The sequence below is a fragment of the Rattus norvegicus genome, chromosome 1 (assembly GCF_021556685.1).
Source record: "Rattus norvegicus strain SHRSP/BbbUtx chromosome 1, alternate assembly SHRSP_T2T, whole genome shotgun sequence".
Lineage (NCBI taxonomy): Eukaryota > Metazoa > Chordata > Mammalia > Rodentia > Muridae > Rattus > Rattus norvegicus.
This window is the reverse complement of record NC_141534.1, coordinates 200,291,116-200,311,867: the sequence shown is the minus strand read 5'-3', so window position 1 is coordinate 200,311,867 and position 20,752 is coordinate 200,291,116. Positions and strand designations below refer to the sequence as shown.

Genomic DNA, 20,752 nt, shown 5'->3' with positions numbered 1-20,752 from the left:
AGCCGCAGAGATGATATTAGAAGCATCAGTAAGCTGTTTTGCCATTTTGGTAGTGAGGGTTCAGGGTTTAAGATATGATATTTGCTCCCAAGAGGCTCTTTCAGGAAAGGCTTTGGAGGGTCCCTCGGCTAGAGAAACGCAGTGAGAGGCCACCAGTCCTTCGGGCCCCCGTTTCCCTTCCTGTAAAAGAAAGCGGACTGCTCCAAGTTCAGGCCAGAGCTCAAGCGCAGCAGGCACAAAAGCAGACTGCGCACTTGGGGAAGGCAGCAGATCTTGGCTCCCGGAGGATCAAGGCCGGGTGGGTGGGGCGAGGGTGAGCCTCTTATGATTGGTGTGCGGCCCTCCGCCATAGCCAATGAACTGAGAGAACGGGCGGGGGCGGGACAGACACGTCGTCTTAAACAGCCTGACGCGCCGGGCTGCCACATCGGGCTTCGTGGCTGAAATACAGTCAGTGTCGCTTAGCGGACGCTGTCAGGTACTACGTGCGCGCCGGGGCTGGGCCGGAGCTACCCGGACTCTCGGTGTTCCGGAGTCTCCACCGGGGCAATGCTGGGATCTCTGGGTCTAGGGCGCGGTGCAGGCTCGGGGTGGGGCGGGTTCGGCTAGAGGACGGGCGGGGAACGAGAGGCGGGAGATGTGGAACGGCCGCCTGCCAGGCACGGCTCGGGAGACTCGGCTGTGTGGATAGGGCCTTGGAGGCCTCGGCTTTGAGAAGGCGGCGTTGCGAGCGCGGGGCACCTCGAGCAGCTTGGCTGTGGGGGATCCGATCCTTGGGCACCCGATCCCTGGGGACAGAGCTGTGAACTTGTGACCACGTCACCGGGAGGGGGCGCTGATGCGGACCCAGCCCGAGTTCCTTGGGCAGCTTCTACATCTCGTGGCATATCATGCCCATCCCTCCCCAATGCTTACTTCTCTCCAGTCCTAAACCAAGTAAGAGGATTGAGGAAGTGACGTGCACATTATGATGAGATGGTGGCTAGGGATTGGCCCACAGGGCTTTCTGCACGTAGACCCCCTCCTTAGGCCTCTAGCATGCTATGCTGAACCTCAGTAAATTCCAGCCTAATTGTGGGGAGCTCTGGCTGCCAGCAAATCTTGCCTCAGGCCTACAATATGCCTGGGAGTACATTTACCTTGTAGATGTGTCAAGATATATTAAGGGACAAGGAGTGATTTTGGAATGAAATGGCTTTTCCAATTGAATAACCTCCGGTTCTCCACTCTAAATTTTCTTCTCATTCAGATTGTCAGTGTCTGTAGGTAAATTAATTTTATGTGCCCTGTAACGTACTTTAGATTGTGTGTGTGTGATCATGAATGAATGTGCCATCCGAGGCCAGAGGGATCCAGTATCCCCAGAGCCACTCTTGATAGTTGTGCCACGGGTAATGTGGGCGTTGGATCTTCTGCAAACTCTGGTCTTCTGCAAGAAGAATGTGGGTGATCTTAACTGCTGAGCCATCTTTCCAGCCCCTAAATCTTTAATTACTACATATTTTTAAAGGCGTCTCCCCTCCCCCCGGTCTCATATATTTACCTTCCATAGTCTGCTTTTATTATGGTTAATTGATGTATTTTATGCACTTTGCTGAGGTCTTGAGGATGAGCCAAAAACTCTATACTTCAAAAAATAGTAATGAATGGACAGTGATTTGGAGGTGTGCAGAGGGTGTGGTGTAGTTGGTCCAATCCTTTCCCAGTAGTGTTACTTTAGTTGTTTGCCAGTGACGCACTTGAGGTGAATTTTAGCCAGAATATTGGTTACATAAAACAAAGCTTATGTTGACAGAACTTCAAAAAAATAAGGGCTGTATTTGTGAATGGTTACCTCAGAAAAGTAAATATTTAACAATAGCCAAACCAAATTTACTTCTCAAGCTGAGTATTTTCAATGGCTTTTGGATGACTTTACACTGACGATTCTTTTAGAGTAATTTGGGAAAGTGTTATTTAATAAGGCAGGCTAAACAAATTCTTCCAAATGCAGCCCTTAATGGGAACTGTACTGTGGAAATATTCCTGTGGGCCGATGGGGAAGGAACAATGGTGGCCTGAAATGAAACATTAGGTGTTCAAAGTGCTTGGCCTGTCATTTTTCATTTTTAGGCCCCTATATCTGCTAAATATAAATAGTAGATAAATAGTAAATATAAATAATAAAATGTGTTTGACAACACATCATTGTATCTACCCAGCCATCCACCCGCCCACCCGCCCACTTGCCCGCCCGCCCATCCATCCATCCATCCATCCATCCATCCATTCATCCATCCATCCATTCATCCATCCATCCATCCATCTACCCATCTACCCATCCATCCATCCATCCATCCATCCATCCATCCATCCATCCATCCACCCATCTGTCTAACTAATCTACTTGTCTTTTTTGGTTTCTTGAGACAGGGTTTCTCTGGGTAGCCCCGGCTGTCCCAGACTCACTTTGCAGACAGAGTTGTCCTCAACTCTGAGCCGTTGATGAAAAGATGAGCTTGCACAGGAGGACAGAGAGGCAGTCTCTCAGAACGGAGTTACTTTGATGCAGGATAGGTGGCCTCATGACCTGGCTTGTCTGGTTGCCACCTCGCCTCTTTCAGGAATTGTGTGTTCAGTAAGGATCTTGTTCTCTTGCCAGGCAAGAGAGTGCCAGCAGAAGGCGGGTACCCAGGGGAGGCGATTTTTGAGATGTGGTTGATTACTCCTTTTTACAAGCTTAAGTTTCACAGTCTGGATTGCTTAAAAACAAGTGTCTGAAGTGTTAGGATCTGTGATAAAAGTCTGCAGCATTCTGAGAGTGTTTAGAAGGGACTTGCATGGTAAATTCAAAGGGAGAAGGTAGAAAAAATATTATGTGCATAGTCTTTATTCACAGAAGAAAGTCAGTAGTTAATGGTAATCTCGTAAGTAGGTAATTTTCTTGTCTGACTGAAACTTGTCTTGCTGTTTATTTTATTTTAATATTAAGGCAAGGTCTTACTTTATAGCCCTAGCTGAGCTGGAACTCACTAGGTAGGACCAGGTTGGCCTCAAACCCCTAGAGATCCATCTGACTTTGCCTTCAGAGTGCTGGGATTAAAGGCAGATATCAGCATGCTTGACAACCTCTAACCTCTTGTGTATCCAAGGATGGTTTTGTACTCCTGATCCTTCTGCCTCTGCTTCTCTAGCTTATTTGGTGCTGGAGATGGTTCCCAAGGCTTCATATATATTAGGCAAGAACTTACCAACTGATCCTTAGTCCCCCAGGACTTCACTTTTATTGTTTTAGTGAAAAATAATCCAGTTTGAACAAGAACCCTGCCAGTGTTTTTTTTTTTTTTTTTTTTTTTTTTTTAAGCTGTAGAACTTGGCTAGTGTTCCTATGAACTTCGAGCAGAAGAGAACGCAATGAATAGCTCCTTTGTGCTAAACCCAGGGCTTTAACATGGACTCCTCAAGACACCGTGAATGGCTTCAACCCCATCAAAGCTCAGGAAGAGTGGCACATTCGGCAGAGCCACAGACTGAATTTAAATCTGGATTGTGAAACACCGTGGATTTTCTATAATACCTCTACCATTTCCCGAGCTCCTTTGAAAGAGAAGGTTGTTGGTGGCCGTTTTAAAGCCCTCTTTAATTTTGTTCTAATATTTCTCATACGGTACCAAGCTCAGTAGCTCGAACACAGAGGCTCTTTAATAGAAATGTGTGCACTGGATTCTGGTATGTCATGGTTTGTGAAACTTGTGGCCTTTCCCAGTTAGGTTAAATATCCAGAGAACCTGAGAATATTACTCAGGTTTTGAATGGTTCTGTTATGTTACTGATTATCATCATTCTATATGAAATTGAGGGGATAAATAGATAGATTCTAGCTGTGTAAATTGAGATAAGCCAGTTTAGATAATCTTTGCAGTCTATTTTGTTTTGAGTCAGCTGAATGTAGCCTTGGACTGGAAACCCTCGTGTCTCAGCCCACCCTCCCCCCCAATGCTGGGTTTACAGCCCCCCCAACCCCCCCAACCCACATCTACAGTCACTTGCTGTCTTATTGCAACCTGTAAAACTACACCGTTAAAAGCATTTTTAGGATTTTTTTCAATAACCAGTTTTTTTTGTTTTTGTTTTTTTTTTTTTTAGTGTTTTTTTGTCTCTTGGGAAAAAAAATCACAGCTGCAGGCTTTGTTGGCAGAAGTATGAGAGTAGCTTTTATTTTAAAGTTTGAGCCTTTCCCTATGAGCAGGTGACCTGGGGGACCCAAGGCTGCACTTCCTGGCAGCACTTCTCTTTACAGCACATTGTTTTCGCAAAGCTTACCTGGTCCTTTCTTTTAATTTGACTTTGCTTGTTGTCTGGTCTCTGTCAACCAACTCAGACCCAGGTCCAAGTTCATTTTCAGTGTTTCTGACCATGAGTACAATTTATGGTCATTGTAGAAAGTAGAGAATAGTTAAATACAGCCACAGTGACTTTTCTGTTTCTTTCCTTAACAGTTTTCCCTAATACTCTTTTTCGTAGTTGAACGTCATATGCATACATATATATACATACATATATATATATATTTAAAATCTTATTTTATTTTCTTAGTTAGACATGTCCTAAAACGCCTTGCTATGTCAATAGAAACTTATTTTAAAGATTTGTTTAGGGCTAGAGAGATGGCTCAGTGGTTAAGAGCATTGACTGCTCTTCCAGAGGTCCTGAGTTCAAATCCCAGCAATCACATGGTGGCTCACAACCATCTGTAGTGAGATCTAATGTCCTCTTCTGGTGTGTCTGAAGACAGCTATAGTGTACTTATATATAATAAATAAATAAATAAATAAATAAATAAATAAATAAAAAACATAAAAACTGAACCTAACTTTAAAAGATTTGCTTTTTTGCGTATGAGTGTTTCGCTTGTATGTATCTAGGTGCATCCACTAAGGAGCATCTGAGATAGCACATTTTAGGCATATTCGCCAGGCAGAAGTTAATGCCAGTTTAAGTTTTCAGTGGTTCAAATAGGATCGACTGTGTAGCTTGTAAACAGCCTAGAAAGAAATGATAAGTTGGTATCTCAGACTTAATGGTGGTGAGGGGAACTGGTTCTTTGTAGTACAGTTAAACATTTTTGTCAGCTGCCATTTCCAGTCTAGCGATTCTCGCTTTGCTTTTGTTAGTTTGAGAGAAAAATACTGCGGAAATAACAGACCTTTTCCTTAGGGACGTATATAGTTGTGTCTTTTATTTTTGGAACCATTTGGACCCCCTCAAGATAGTCTCTAGATCTTGAGTTTTAAATCTGCACTCTAGTCAGGACCGTGGGAAGGAAGAATAGTGGCAAGTTTTTGGCAAGCAAGACAGGGCTGTGGGATCTGATTAGTGATTGCAGATTCCTGAACCTCACTGGATTGGAGTGTGGAGTGAGAGCCAAGTTGAAAGAGAAGTTAGCCAAGTCCCATGCCTGGCTGATCTGGCATCGCAGTCAAGACTGTGAAGATCATGCATGGTTTGACTTGTTGGAAAATTCTGCTGAAACATGAATTAGCTCTTTGTCTTTGAAAGAAATGAGTAGCTATAGATACTCCAAGGGTGCCTGGCCTTTGGTAACTTCCTCCTAGTCTAGAATCTACCTAGAATGCTTTCCCCCTCTGCTTGCAGACAGGATACCTGTATGTGCTTTTACATGTTGTAGCTCTCACCTTGATCTCACGGTGAGCTGTGTACACAGAAGTCGGGGAGCACCGTTAGGGTTTTAGGACTGGCTTGATCCTGAAGTATAAGTAGTTCGAGTAAACACCCATGTGCCCAGGATTTCATATCCCCACTTAGCTGTAAACAGAGCAAGTGCCTCGGGATTGCTTCTACCCCACCTAGCTGTTCATCTCTCTGTGTTCTCCTGGTCCCAATTGTTGCTTTTTTTTCCTTTAAACAGTTGATTTTTTTGACCCCCCCCCCCTTTTTTTTTCTTTTTTTTTGGAGCTGGGGACCGAACCCAGGGCTAGGCAAGCGCTCTACCACTGAGCTAAATCCCCAACCCCTTTTGATCCCTTTTTAATGTGTTGTGTGGCAGGGGAGGTGGCTGGGTTATAGAAATAGCCATCCTACCAAAATAGATTCCTTCTGAGTCACTTGTTATATTTGCTGTAATATCTCAAGACTCTTAACAAAGTGCAAAGCAAATCGTTTTACCTTTGTTTATGCGGAGTTTGACTCATGTTTTAGATATCTGTACCAAGTGACAGATCTCCTTGTGTAGTTTGGGTGTTAAACTCTTTACAGTCTCTAAAAGTTACTTTTTCTCATATATATATATATATATATATATATATATATATATATATATATAAGTTGTATTTTATTTTTGTGTACTAAATGTTTGCCTGCATGTATATATGCACACCTCGTGGGTGTCTGGTGCCTGTAGAGGTCAGAAGAGGGTGTTGGATGCCCTGGAATTACAGACAGTTGGGAGTCATCATGTGGGTGCTGACATATGAACCCAGGTCTTCTGCAAAAGGAGCAAATCCTTTTAATCACTGAGCCATCTCTTTAGCTCTCTCTCTACCCGCCTCCTACCTTCTTTCTATTTTGAGATAGAGGCTACTTGTAGCCCAGGCTGGTCTGGAACTTATTATGTAGGCCAGGCTAGACTGGAACTCATGTTGATCATCTTTCCTCTGCCTCCTAAATCCTGGGATTACCTCATCTAGGTTAAAATGACATTTGTCATTAATTGTTTAATATCACTATGTACATACCAGAATGATTGAAAATACAAAATAAGGAATAGAGGTGGGACCCTGAGGGCTGAGAGAGGATAAGGTGCTGCTTGTGGTCCCAGCTCCACAAGGTCATTTGAACCCAGAGTTAAAGACCACCCTGGGCTTAAAAAAAGTACAGAATGGTTCATAGCCCCTGCTTTCTACCCCGTGACTCACATGACCGGCAAGCATGCAGCTGTGGCATCTGACTTGGCGCCCTGCCTCTGATATCTGCCCTGGACCCTGCACGTCTGGTAGGATAAGGCTGGATCCCGACTGTGCGGAAGCGGAAGCTCGGCAGTTACTTGGTGAGCAGACGCGAGTTGACTCTGGAAAGGTTCCCACTCTCAGCACCTTCTCCTTACTTTGGACAGGTCTCTCTGCACTTCCATTCCTGAAGGACCCACACAATGCTTTCCAAACTAGCAAGTCTGCAGACTGTTGCCGCTCTGCGTCGAGGACTCCGCACCTCAGTCGCCTCTGCCACATCTGTTGCAACGAAGAAGACAGAGCAAGGCCCACCATCCTCTGAGTACATTTTTGAACGGGAATCTAAATATGGTGCACACAATTACCATCCTTTACCTGTAGCCCTGGAGAGAGGAAAAGGTATGTTTTGGGTTAGTCCACCCCCACATTCGTTTGAAATGCATTGTCAGAATTGGTTGTTTTGTACTTCTCACGTCCAAGCCTCACTGAATGTCTGTTGCAGATAGGGCTCCTTTGAGGTTTTCTAAGTGACTAAGGCACCTGTGCCCACCAGTCTGCCGTGGGAGCCTTAGATGGGGACTGCAGAGGAAATGGGAATGTGACATCGCTGACAGTCTTCTAAAACTAGCTTTTATTTTAACATTAAACTAATGTATTTTAAATTAGTTTTTATTTTATTTATAACTCTAATAATAAAAATGTTATGATGACATTAAAATGTTTCTTTCCTCTTCCCCCAGATAGCTGAGGCTTTTCTTTGTTGGTTCCCTCTGCCCCCCTGGCCCCATGTACATCCTGTTTTCTAGCTCTTTACTTCTAGATGCCCAGTGTGACTCCTCTTAGAGTCCCCAGGAGCTTTATCTTTTATACACAGGTAATTATCAGGACCCGGAAGCTAACAGAAGCACAGCAGGAATCCAGTTTTCTTTTGTGTCCTTAGTTAAAGAGGAACCTTAGAATTCATTCTTGTTGGTTCAGTTGTCTGTAGGTCAACAGGAGCAGTAGGTCTTCTCATCCCCTCCCCCTTTCTCTTCTTCCTCTCCTCTTCCTTCTTCCTCCTCTTTCTCATCCCCCTTGTCTTCCTCTTCTCCTCATATTCCTCCTCCTCCTTTCACCCCCTCTTCTCCTTCTCTTCTTCTCCTTCTCCCTCCTCCTCCTCTTTCTCCTTCCCTGAGCCAATATTTCTTTATTGTAACACTCTTTCCATCTTAAGTATTTCAGCCCTGTAAGCCAGTGTTTCTTAAAGTTTGGCACTGCCTGAATTAATCTCTGGAGTGGGATTGATGGGTCATGTGGTAACTCTGTGATTAGCTAGTTAGGGGAACTGCCAACTTTAAAACCAAATAAAAATACCTGAATGGTGTGTGTGTGTGTGTGTGTGTGTGTGTGTGTGTGTGTGTACACGCGCGTGTGTGCGTCCAGGTCCGTGTCCCATGCCTGAGCAGAAGTGAAAGAGGAAGTTGGGTGTCTGCCTTTATCAGGTTCTGCTTTATTCCTGAGACAGAGTTTCTCTGGGAACATGAAGCACACCATTTTGGCTAGGCTGGCTGGCCTGTGAAGTCCTGGGATCTGCCTGTCTCTGCACCTAAGGCCAGGGTAACAGGGACGTGTGGCCATGCCTAGATTTTTTTCAAACTCAGGTCCTCATGCTGTGCCTACTCACTGAGCCATCTCCCCAGCTCAGGATTATTGACTTTTTTCAGATCAGCTGTACTGTTTTTGTTTGATTTTTGGTATTGGTAGAGAGACAGGCTCTTACTATGTAATTCAGCTGCTCTTGCACTCATCCAACATCAGCTGCCTAAGTGCTGGAATTCCAGGTCTTCATACCACATCCAGCCATAGGTGTACCATTTTACCTGTCCACTAGCAAGGTATGCGGGTTCCAAACCGTTTCTCTTTGCCCCGTTGTCTTTTCTTTTAAAATTATAAGCACACGAGTATGAAATGGCGACTCCTTGTTTGGATTTGCATGTTTCTCGTGGCTGGTGATGGGTTGTACATCTTTGCACGTTCATATTAGCATCTGTATGTCTTTGAAGAAAGTGCTAGTAAGTCATTTGCCCATTTTAAAAACAGTCTTCCTTAATCCAAGTGGCCCTTGAACTCCTGATCTTCCTACCTCTGTCCCCTCAGTGGTGGGATTACAGCTGTGTGCCACCATGTTTAGTGGCTTTTATTGTTGTTTATCATCGTGTTCTGGATACTGAGTCCTTATCAGGTCAGGTATATGGTTTGCAAATACCCCTGTTCTATGCTGGGGTGTAGTCTATACTCTACAAGAGCTTTTGCTGTTTTATGTAATTTCTTTGTTAACGCAAAGTTTTGGCTCCTGAGATTAAAATTGGTAAAGAGGTTACAACCTACCTTCCTTCCTTCCTTCCTTTCTTTTTAAATAAACATAGTATAAAAAGCTTGCAAATAAAAATCACATCACACACTGAGATTAACCAGCACCAAAGCTTATGTCTCTCAGTGAACTTCTTCACTGTTAGACTAGATGCTTGGAGTGGAAGTGGCGGAGCGCCACATTGGCTTTCATGCTTTCACTATTGCATATATTTCTACGTGTTTATCCCCCCCCCCCAATTTATAACAGAGTTACAGTCTTTTTATACTATTCTATTAAATGTACGTGTAAGAGGTAGTCAGATAAAATATAGCTTTAATATTTCTTTCTAAATCAAAGTCAGTAGGCTTGCACCAAACCATTTTAAGCATAGGAATAAGTAGAGTATCAAGTATCAGTGTTTAGAGGGCTTAAGAAATCAGTCTTCATTTTGGGGTCTTGTGGCATACAGAGACTGTCATTCTTTCCCCTCCCTCTACTTCAGGCATTTATATGTGGGATGTGGAAGGCAGGCAGTACTTCGACTTCCTGAGTGCTTATGGTGCTGTCAGCCAAGGACACTGCCACCCAAAGATCATAGAAGCCATGAAGAGTCAGGTGGACAAGCTGACATTAACATCTCGGGCTTTCTATAACAATGTCCTTGGTGAATATGAGGAGTACATCACCAAGCTTTTCAACTACAACAAAGTTCTTCCTATGAATACAGGTAACACATCGCCATTTCGCTAAGTTCCCAACAATCCGATGTTTGTTTCTTCATTTGTATTTGTTGAGCATCTCACCATTTCACCTAGGTGGGCCTTGAATTTCAATCTTCCCACCTTAGTGTCTCAAGTCATTGGGATTCACACGCTAAGCTTATGTCTTTGATAGTTTACGTTAGTCAAATCTGAGTGTTCTCCTTGACAGGAGTGGAGGCCGGAGAGACTGCGTGTAAGCTTGCTCGCCGTTGGGGCTACACCGTGAAAGGCATCCAGAAATACAAAGCAAAGATCGTTTTTGCTGGTATGTGAGTTTAATTGTTACAGCATTGATGGTGTCATTTACGTGAAACATTATTTATGGAGTGTTTTATAAAGGCTGATGAGGGAATTCCTTTTAGATTTCTAAGTTATTTCTTCATGAATGAGATTTTCCTTTTGTGATGCTGTGGGATGAGTCTAAGAGTTGATGGAGGCCAGTCTGGGCTCTACTCCATAGCCACATCCCTAGCTCGAGAATTTGCCTTGACTCCTTAGTGCTCCCTTCTTAAACTAAGTGGCTATTTGACTTAATGTCACATTTTACCAGATTTTCTTCATACCTGTTTTCTCATTAATTAATTAATTAATTAATTAATTAATTGCTAAGTTTTGAAGGCTGTGTGTTTCCTAGATAGCACAGTATCATTGAACATTTGTGGCCAACATTTTTTCTTGTTTTTTGAGTCAGGCTTTTATTATGTAGTCCTGGCTTTCCAGGAACTCACTATGTAGACCAGACTGACCTCAAACTCACCGAGATCTGCCTGCTACCGCCTCTCACGTGCTGGGACTAAAGGTCTGTGCCACCATGCTTGACTTGTGGCCAGGATTTTAGTCCTGATAGTGAATGTGCCCTTGCACTGTATTCTTAGAAGCTGCAAGGAACAGGAAGCCTGAAGCTGCCCTTGTTACATACACTTCTGAGAATCCTTGAGAAGGAATGCATTTTGAGCTCTTGTTAAGGAGATGTACACTTTATTGGGATGGTGTAATCTGACTTTGATAATTTTTGTGGAATATTCAAGTGGTAGGTTCTGACTTTAAAGTTTCGATTTTAGTTAAAAAGAGTATGTATTGAATTAGTGGTCAGAATCCATTCTTATTTTGTCTGGGGAATACATACAGTTAAATTATAAATCCTATAGCATAATAAAGTTATGGTCAGAAGCAATTGGTATTTGAGGCGACAAATTATGATCTGCAGGAATGTTGCTATGATTCTATAGCTTAGCATTTTGTTTTTAAAGCTCAAGGACATAGGGTAGACACGCTGTAAATCCTGCAGCTGCCCAGAGGAGGGATGGAGCAGAGGAACACAGGAAACCCTGGTGTTTGTGTTGAGCTGGCATGCAGGTCAGACACATGGTCAGTGAGCATCTGGGCGGCAGATAGGAGAGCCATACCAAAGCATGGAAAAGCCTAACACATCAGAGAAAGTATAGTTAGGCTCTTGTCAGCATTGAAGAGACAGAAAAGGAGAAACAGGAAAGTTTCCCCTTTTCTGAAACTTTTAGAAAGGGTGTGGCTTTGGCTTCATTAGGAGTCACTGAATGTTACTGTAAGTTACTTCCTGTACGTTACCCTTTTAAAATCATGTGTTTTAGTTGTGGGCATCCTGGCTGGTTATTATAAACAAAACATGGTTTCTATTATAGATTGCCCAGTCTCTCTCATACTAGCGAAGGGTGTAAAGATATTTTTACATCCTATTGACAGGCTGGAATGACAGCATAGACTACATCCCTGCAGGGTGAGCTACCAGCTGATCCCCGAGACCAGGGAAAGTGGGACACTTGGCTTCTGCTTTCATCAGTGCTTTTTATTGTATGTGGATGAGAAAAGGATGGGTTGACTCCGGTGACAGAGGCTTTTGCAAGAGTAATTGAGTTGCTGCTGGCATAGGTGGTGTCAACATCTTAGAGTAATGAGTTCCCATTCTCTGATAGCTACTATCATGTTCATGGCTGAGTTTAACTCCATCTGCAATGAAGTAGTTGTTTGCTTTGCTGGTTGGTGTTCGGATGTTTGCTTTCTATTAGGAAAAGCTCTGAGGACAGCATCTCCCAGGCTAATTACCTGTCTGTCCCCTCTCGTGGAGTACTCTTTGACCTGCTTGGCTCCTGGCCACATTTATTAATAGAAAAACAGAAAGGCAGCTGTCTGTTTCATTTAGTGCTGTAGAGGATTATAAAGTCAAGGAAGACAGCGTGTAAGGTGTTGGATTGTCTGAGCATCTTTTCTGTAAGTGAATTTGGAAATGCATTCTGTTGAGTAGGTAGCTTGCAGTATTGGGTTATCAAAAGGGAACTGCTACTGTCTATGCTGGATGCTTTTTCTCACCCTCCTGTTGTAAATATTGCCTTTTCTGTCTAGGAACCTGGCTTTGAATGCTTCAGTTGGAATGGGTCTAAGGAAAGTACTGTAAAGAAAGTACTGGAAAGATTTGGCTTTTTAGTCAGGCTTCCCAAAGCCTTTGTAGGGTAGTACTTGTGGGTTTCTTTGGAATAATCATTGTTTGTCTTTCCTTATAGTTGGAAACTTTTGGGGTCGGACGCTGTCTGCAGTCTCCAGTTCCACAGATCCGACCAGTTATGATGGCTTTGGACCCTTCATGCCAGGCTTTGAAACCATCCCATATAACGATCTGCCTGCGCTAGAGGTCGGTACCTCAGGGTGGCTGTGGGTGGCTGTGGCACTTGACCCATAGCAACTGGAGATCATTTTGAATTAATTATTACCTGTTCAGTATGTGAATTAGAAATACTTTAAAGAGGGGGTTGGAGAGATGTCTCAGTGGGAGGATCACATACTGCTGTTGCAGAGGACTCTGCTCAGTTCCTTGCACCTATGCGGTAGCTTACAACCTCCTGGATGCCAGTTTAGTGGATCTAACACGGGTCCCTTGGGCAACAGACATGCTTGTGGTACAGATACATGCTTACATAGTAGGCAAACACTCAGGCACGGTAAAAAAAGGGGAGGGGAAGTTGCTCAGAGGTATAACAGTGTGTGAGAGGTCCTGGGCTTGACCTCTAGCTCTTCAAAACAAAATTATAGGAGTCTGTGAAAATTCTTTTTTTTTAAGATTTATTTATTTATTTATTTATTTATTTATTTATTTATTTATTATATAAGTGCACCATAGCTCTCTTCAGACACACCAGAAGAGGGCATCAGATCTTATTACAGATGGTTGTGAGCCACCATGTGGTTGTTGGGATTTGAACTCAGGACCTCTGGAAGAGCAGTCAGTGCTCTTAATCACTGAGCCATCACTCTATCCCCTGTGAAAATTCTTAAGAAAAGATGATATCTGAGTTGTATTCTCAGTACTGGGCAGTTAGTTTCCAACCCAGGGAATTCTGCATTTGTCATCTAGTACTTAGGCCAGCGAACCAGTTCCGATTATAAGTACTTGAGTATTATCTACTCAATTACTAGGTAATCTCTCTCTCTCTCTCTCTCTCTCTCTCTCTCTCTCTCTCTCTCTCTCTCTGTGTTTTGAGAGAGTCTATGTTTTCTCTGTGCTTTCTTTCTTTTCCTACCTTCCTGCCTTTTCTCTTTTTCTTCCCATTTTGAAGCCTTTGACCGGGTTGGAACACAGCATGTATACCAGGCTGGTCTTGAACTCATAGAGATCTGCATGGTTCTGTTTCCCAAATGTCGAGATTAAAGACACGTAATATCACTCCTGGCCCATAAAAAGTTTTTAAGACTTGTAAATTGGGGCTGGAGAGATGGCTCAGCGGTTAAGACCACTGACTGCTCTTCCAGAAGTCCTGAGTTCAAATCCCAGCAACCACATGGTGGCCCACAACCATCTGTAATGGGGATCCGATGCCCTCTTCTGGTGTGTCTGCGGATGTCTATAGTGTACTCATATAAAAATAAATACATTTTCAAAAAAAAAAGATTTGTAAATTGTAGTACTTTATATGTGGTGCTAGGGAAAGAACCCAGGGCCTTGTAGATTCTAGGCAATTGTTCTGCTGCTGAGGAATCTTGTATAAACAAGCAGTTATAAGATAGCCTTAATGTTTGTTTGTTTTGATGGTGTGAGTGTTTGCCTGCATGCAGATGTGCCATATGCATGTAGTGGTGACAGAGGCCAGAAAGGGCACTGGATTCCCTGGAACAACACTGAATGGTAATTGTGAGCCTTATGGGTGCTGAGAATGGGACCTGGGCCCGCTGATGTGTCCTTAGCTGCTGAGCCTTCTCTCTAGCTCTTGACCTAGGTTTTACTTACAATAATGCATCTATGTGTCAGCAAATGTAGGGGGAATCTGGCATAATTGTGTATGTCTGGTAACCCAGCACGCAGTAGTCATGGAATTACAGGCGTGGACCACTATGCCTGGCTTCATCATCATCATCATCTCTCCCCACCCTCTTTGTTTTTTTAGATTTATTTGTTTACTTTGAGTGTTTTGCCTACCTGTATGTATGCACCATGTGGGTGCTGGGAGTCAAACGCAGAGCTCTGGGAAAGCAGCAAGTATTCCAGACTGCTAAGCCGTCTCTCCCACCCCTCATAATTAATTCTCAACAGGCAGTTGCCAAACAAATAGAAAGAAGCTATTAAAACTCCTGTTTCTTTTGTAGCGTGCTCTTCAGGATCCCAATGTTGCTGCTTTCATGGTGGAGCCCATCCAGGGTGAAGCGGGTGTTATCGTTCCAGATCCAGGATACCTGACGGGAGTTCGAGAACTTTGCACCCGGCACCAGGTTGTCCCACTCACTTTGCAGTGACGCCAGGCTCGCCTGCACTTGTTTGGACTCTGCTGACAGGCTAGATGATGGATTCCAAGGCTTGAGGAACATGCTAATGCTTGCACCTTCTGAGGAACACGCTAATGCTTGCACCCTCTGAGGAACATGCTAATGCTTGCACCTTCTGAGGAACATGCTAATTTTTCAGTGTTGATAACACTAGAGAGATTCTGTCCTGTGGGCCTCTGTGGCTGCAGCCCTCAGGCTCTTGCTGTGATCCCCTCCTCTCCTCCAGGAGACTTGCACTCTTTTGTTTCCTGTTCAAGCCCTGTCTTGTGTCCCTTTGCTCCAGAAGTTACAGCTCTTCTCCTCTTTCTTCCACCACAGCTAACAGTATATTTTGCTCACTATTGAGAATTACAGAAAACATTTGATAATTGTATGTGCATTAATTATGTGAATTTGTCCTTAGAGTGTAATGAAAGCCATTAAAGCTCTGCAAAACTCTTCATGTTTGCATACGTGCCATTCTGCCATGCAGAACAGTGCCACATGGGCCTCTGGGAGGTATGGGCTTCAGGGTTTCATAGGATACCATTGATTGTGTGGGTACGGAAAACATCTTTGTAGATCACAGGGTGTGTCAGAATGACTCTTAGTGGGAAGATTGAAATTGTGGATTGTCTTTGTTTCATCGATGCATGAGAATGACAGTTGTGCCGCCTGTTGTCTCTCCCAGGTCCTGTTTATTGCTGATGAAATACAGACAGGATTGGCTAGAACTGGTCGATGGCTAGCTGTGGATCATGAGAATGTCAGACCTGACATAGTTCTTCTTGGGAAGGCCCTTTCTGGTGGCTTATATCCCGTAAGTTCAATGCCCTGATTTTTATTTTCTCCTCTGCTGACTGTGACTGGGATGCCTTTTAGGTGGTTTGATTTGGCCACGTGTGATATAGGCCACCTGGAACATTTTAGAGATCCACTGGGTGGTCCACTGGGTTAGTGTTGACCAAGTGGAATGTGTGCCTTGGGATGCACTGTGGCAATTGATTTGGACAGAAGCATTTCCCCTCAGAAGTTTCTACTCCCACTTTTCAGAAACTGCCATCACTAGTTGTCTAAAACCTGTACAAGGAACACACAGATGGGGGCATTTTGTTTTTTGGGGAGTTTGCATCCAGAGCCAGTAATTGATGTGGGATAAAAGGGCTTTGAAGGATAGATGTTCCTGCTGAGTAGACTAAATTGTCTTCTTGCAGTCAATGACCAAGTTTGCTTTATAAGTAAGAGTATTTTGGAAAGGACTGTAAATTATCTTATTGCAAAAACAGCTTTGCTTGGGCTGCAGAGATGGTTCAGTGTTAAGAGTACTTGCTGCTCTTCAAGAGGACCTGGGTTCAGTTCCCAACTCCCACATAGCAGCTCATAACCATCTGTACCCCAGTTCCAGGAGATCCAACACCCTCTTCTGGCTTGCATAGACACTGCAAACAAGTGGTGCACAGACATGCTTGGCCAAAAATGATAATAAAAATGTTTTTTTCTTTTAGTTCTAAATGTGCACCTGTATTGTTTTGTGCCACTGAATTGTGTTTACTGCATTTGTAATGCTTTGTCTTGGGTTACGATTGAGAGTCAGGAGACAGATGTAAACCCCTGGTTGAAGCCTTACAGAGTTTTAGTACCAGCATTATAGAAGTATCTGTGTCCCTGGTGTGCTGAGAAAATGAGGAGCAACATGAAGTTTTTGTCTTTCAGGTGTCTGCAGTGCTGTGTGATGATGACATAATGCTGACCATTAAACCAGGCGAGCACGGCTCCACGTATGGCGGCAACCCACTAGGCTGCCGAATTGCTATTGCGGCTCTTGAGGTGAAAACGGATATGGCTGAATGATAGCTACTTTAAGTAGTGTTGAAGTTATTTTTAATTTAAGTCCTGGCATAGTATGCTTAATAAGTTTGCCAAGTGTTAGAGAACATGAAGTACAGAGAGAAGGTTTTAGGGGCAAGGCATTCTCAGATAGTAAGGTAACTTTTTGCCTTGCCTAATAGACTGGACTCCTCTGGGTTTCTTGAGTTTGTAGTCTGTCACCTGGCTACTGATCACCTACTATGCCCCTTTGGTTTAATGACAAGATTTGTTTTTTTCCTTGTTTGTCTGTGTGTTATATGTGAGTCAAGGTTTCATTATAGTTCACATTGGCCTAGAATTTACCACACAGCCCAAGCTAGACAGCTGGAAATCCTCCTGCCTTAGCTGCCCAAGTGCTAGGATTACAGGTGACCACTGACTCTTCTTCCCTTTTGTTTCTTCAGATGGCAGATTTGAGGGCTGGTGGTTTAGTTTGGTGAAAGTCTAAGGTTCTGGGTTTGATTCCTTAGTACCTCATAGACAGAAATGAAGTCAGGACTGGTGGTACACACCTGTAATCCCAGCACTAGGGAAGCTGAGAGGCAGGACAATCACAAGTTTGAAACCAGGAAGTAGACGTAAGGCACAGTAATGTGTTGGTGGGGGGAAGGCAATTCTATTCCAGTTTAAAGCTAGATTATACTTAGTCCATTTAGGTGTTCAGATAATAACAGTGTATTTAAGTTGCATTAAGCAAATTTTAATCTTTAGTTTGCCATGAAGACTGATTGACAATGGATTTGTGACTAAAGTAAGGCTCTGAGGTTGTATCTGTTTAACGAGAAATTAATACAGGCCCATCCTGAAGATGACATCATCCAGGCTCTGGCCCATCACACGGGCATTTGGCTTGAGCCTTACATGGGTTGCTCTAGGATACTCATTGGTATAATTTTTTAAAAAACAGGTTTTAGAAGAAGAGCATCTTGCTGAAAACGCAGACAAGATGGGTGCCATCTTGAGAAAGGAGCTCATGAAGCTGCCATCTGATGTTGTGACTGCTGTGAGAGGGAAAGGGTTGCTAAATGCCATCGTCATCCGAGAAACCAAAGGTAGTATCCACAGCACACTGTGCTGAGGGCCCTTTCAAGGCGCCGTGGGTAAGGCAGTGCCCTAACAGTTGATTAGACAGTTGGCCAAGCTATTTAGGCAAAGTCTGACCTGATTGTATTAATGTTATCTTAAATGTAGAGCTTTCCAGCAGGAAGGCATGCTTACTCATTTGACCAAGCATTTATTCTTTGCAGACATTTTTATTTTCTGCCTCTCTTAGTTAGACAGCTCTTTGCAATTCCTGGCTGTTTTCTGTTAATCTTTTCCCCTCACTTGAAGACTTCGTACATCCTGCAGAGGTTGTAAAAGCAGCAGTAGGGATAAAGGGAATCACTTTGATGTTGATAATAAGGAAGGGAGCTCAGGGTTTCATTGTGTGCCTGACATCACTTATCACCCTCCAGGGCATCCTGCTGGGTCTTCTTAGGTTAGCCCTTCCTTTAAAGCAGAGGAACTTTGAGAAAGGAACGGCAAGTATCTGACTGAAGGGTTGGGCAGTACTCAGTGGTTGTGAACTGCTGCTGGGTGGTAATGCTTAGTTGTGCATGCTCAGGAGGCATGTCCATCTCTGCAGTGTGCAGAGCTCCTAGGTCCATCTCAGCAGGGCGCAGGGCTCCTAGGTCCATCTCTGCAGTGTGCAGGGCTCCTAGGTCCATCTCAGCAGTGTGCAGGGCTCCTAGGTCCATCTCTGCAGTGTGCAGGGCTCCTAGGTCCATCTCAGCAGTGTGCAGGGCTCCTAGGTCCATCTCTGCAGTGTGCAGGGCTCCTAGGTCCATCTCTGCAGTGTGCAGGGCTCCTAGGGCCATCTCAGCAGTGTGCAGGGCTCCTAGGTCCATCTCTGCAGTGTGCAGGGCTCTTAGGGCCATCTCTGCAGTGTGCAGGGGTCCTAGGCCCATCTCAGCAGTGTGAAGGGCTCTTAGGCCCATCTCAGCAGTGTGCAGGGCTCCTAGGCCCATCTCAGCAGTGTGCAGGGCTCTTAGGGCCATCTCAGCAGTGTGCAGGGCTCCTAGGATTTGGGGACTGGCTTATTCCCTCATTTCATTTTGTGTCTCCTACCCAAGTCCTTTCACATTAGTTCCCCATGGTTGCATGTTAGGCATTTCTAATCTGAGAGGTTGAAGCATTCCCAAAACTGAAAGATTTTGACTTACACCCTCACACCAGAGGAAAATCCCTTACTTGACCCCAGGGGGCCAGGTCATAACCAAAACGCAGGTGCTCTAAGAATCTTGTGTGAAATCACCTTTAGGCTGTGCCAGTGTGAAATATGAGTTTCATGTTTACGTAGGCTCCTTTTCTGAAATACATCCTCTCCTTCTGTATATGCCAAAATTCCTGAGTCTGGAAGGAGCCTTTCTGGCCCCAAGCACTGCAAAGGGTGTTCTGCCTGTAGTAGTCTAAACATGCCATTCTAACCTAGTTATGTACATGCCAAGAAGCCAGTAAGGCAGCCTCTTGAGTAAAGCAGCGACTTAGAGCTTCTTTTCCTGACACTGGGGACACTGAGGCTGCGCTGGCTGTGCCTTTGACAGGGGGTTCATACTAGTCTCTGGGTTTATACTGTGACCATTTTCTTGTAGATTGTGACGCTTGGAAGGTGTGCCTGCGACTCCGAGATAATGGGCTTCTGGCCAAGCCAACCCATGGTGATATCATCCGGCTTGCCCCTCCACTTGTGATCAAAGAGGATGAGATCCGGGAGTCAGTGGAGATCATCAACAAGACCATCTTGTCCTTCTGAGAGTAGGAACTCTGGGGAGCCATCTTCAGACGGGGCTCTTGTGAAACTCTGCTTGGGATGGGCAGATTCGGCTTGTCTGTCTCCTAAAAGACAATTTTTTGAATATGTATTATATATTTCAGTTGATGCATAGTGGAGTGACACCTAGGAACCTGCAGGTGGCTGCGTGACACAAGAGTGAGAGCGAGAGGCATCTCTTTGTTAAAGTTTGACTGTGTGGGAGCTTTCTAAGGAGAAACAGATCTATCTGCATACAGCCTGCAGAGTCCTGCCGTAATTTACATGTGTCTTTACATCTTCCTTGCTGGCATGAATGTTTTGTATTTGGAAGTTTTTTTCTGAGATACTACATAAGAAACTGTTGAATCATTATAATCAATGAATGGTAAGATGATTGAGGGTTGAGCATATGTAAAATACTAGTTTAAAGTACACTTTGCATTGGCCAACAGCAGAATGTATTATATAGTTTCTGAGAATTCATTACCAAATTATACTTTAAGTGCTTGATTGCAATTTGTAAAACATTTATTTTCAGTATTTCTTTGAATAAAGCTTCATTTTTCTTTATACCCCAAAAGAGTATTTTGTATTTATCTTTTGGTAATAATCAGTGTATTATTTCACCCCTATGACTGGCATTTCATCCCCTATTGAGATCACTGGGTGTGTTTCAGGCTTTTTATTCTAAATAAAGCTATGACCAGTTCATATCTGTACAGTGATGTGAGTCTATTTACTTTTTTATTTGTATTTAAATTTTCTTTCAGTTTTCTCTAGTGTGTATTGTGGAATAACTTCCTATAAGATGCTTGTTTTTCAAAGGGGATGAACTTTCTAACCTGATCAATTCATCCCTCCTTTGGCCACCTGGAATGCCCTGTTCCCAAGGAGGTCACCATATTGATGCGGAAGTTATTGTGATCACCTGATCAACATAGAGCACTATAGTCCAGGACTCCTGGACTCAAGCAATCCTCCTGTCTCAGCTTCAGCCCCCCAAATAGCTGGGACTTAAGGCATGTGCCACCTTGTCTCGGCAAAGGGGATGAGCTTTGGAGTTCAGTAGTGACTGGGGCTGAAGAGATGACTTAGTGGTTAGGAGAGCTTGCTGCTCTTCCAAAGCACCCAAGTTTAAATCCCAGCACTGCAGTGGGTGGCTGACAACCACTTGTTTCTCCAGCTCCAGGGGGATCTGGTGCTCTCTTGCTTTTCTCAGCACCTGCACACATGACATACACATTAAAAAAAAAACTAATTTCAATAGTGCCTGACAAAACTATCT

At 43.9% G+C, this 20,752-nt stretch overlaps 1 protein-coding gene across 1 annotated transcript; it reads left to right on the top strand.

Moving 5' to 3' along the window:
• The first annotated feature begins 408 nt into the window (after positions 1-408).
• On the top strand, positions 409-20,189 carry Oat (ornithine aminotransferase). The gene is given in 10 exon segments (NM_022521.3): positions 409-478; positions 7,112-7,346; positions 9,782-10,006; positions 10,210-10,305; positions 12,575-12,702; positions 14,649-14,771; positions 15,496-15,624; positions 16,518-16,631; positions 17,581-17,725; positions 19,307-20,189. Coding segments are annotated over 9 exon segments (1,320 nt in total). The 5' UTR covers positions 409-478; positions 7,112-7,147; the 3' UTR covers positions 19,468-20,189.
• Positions 20,190-20,752: the final 563 nt, after the last annotated feature.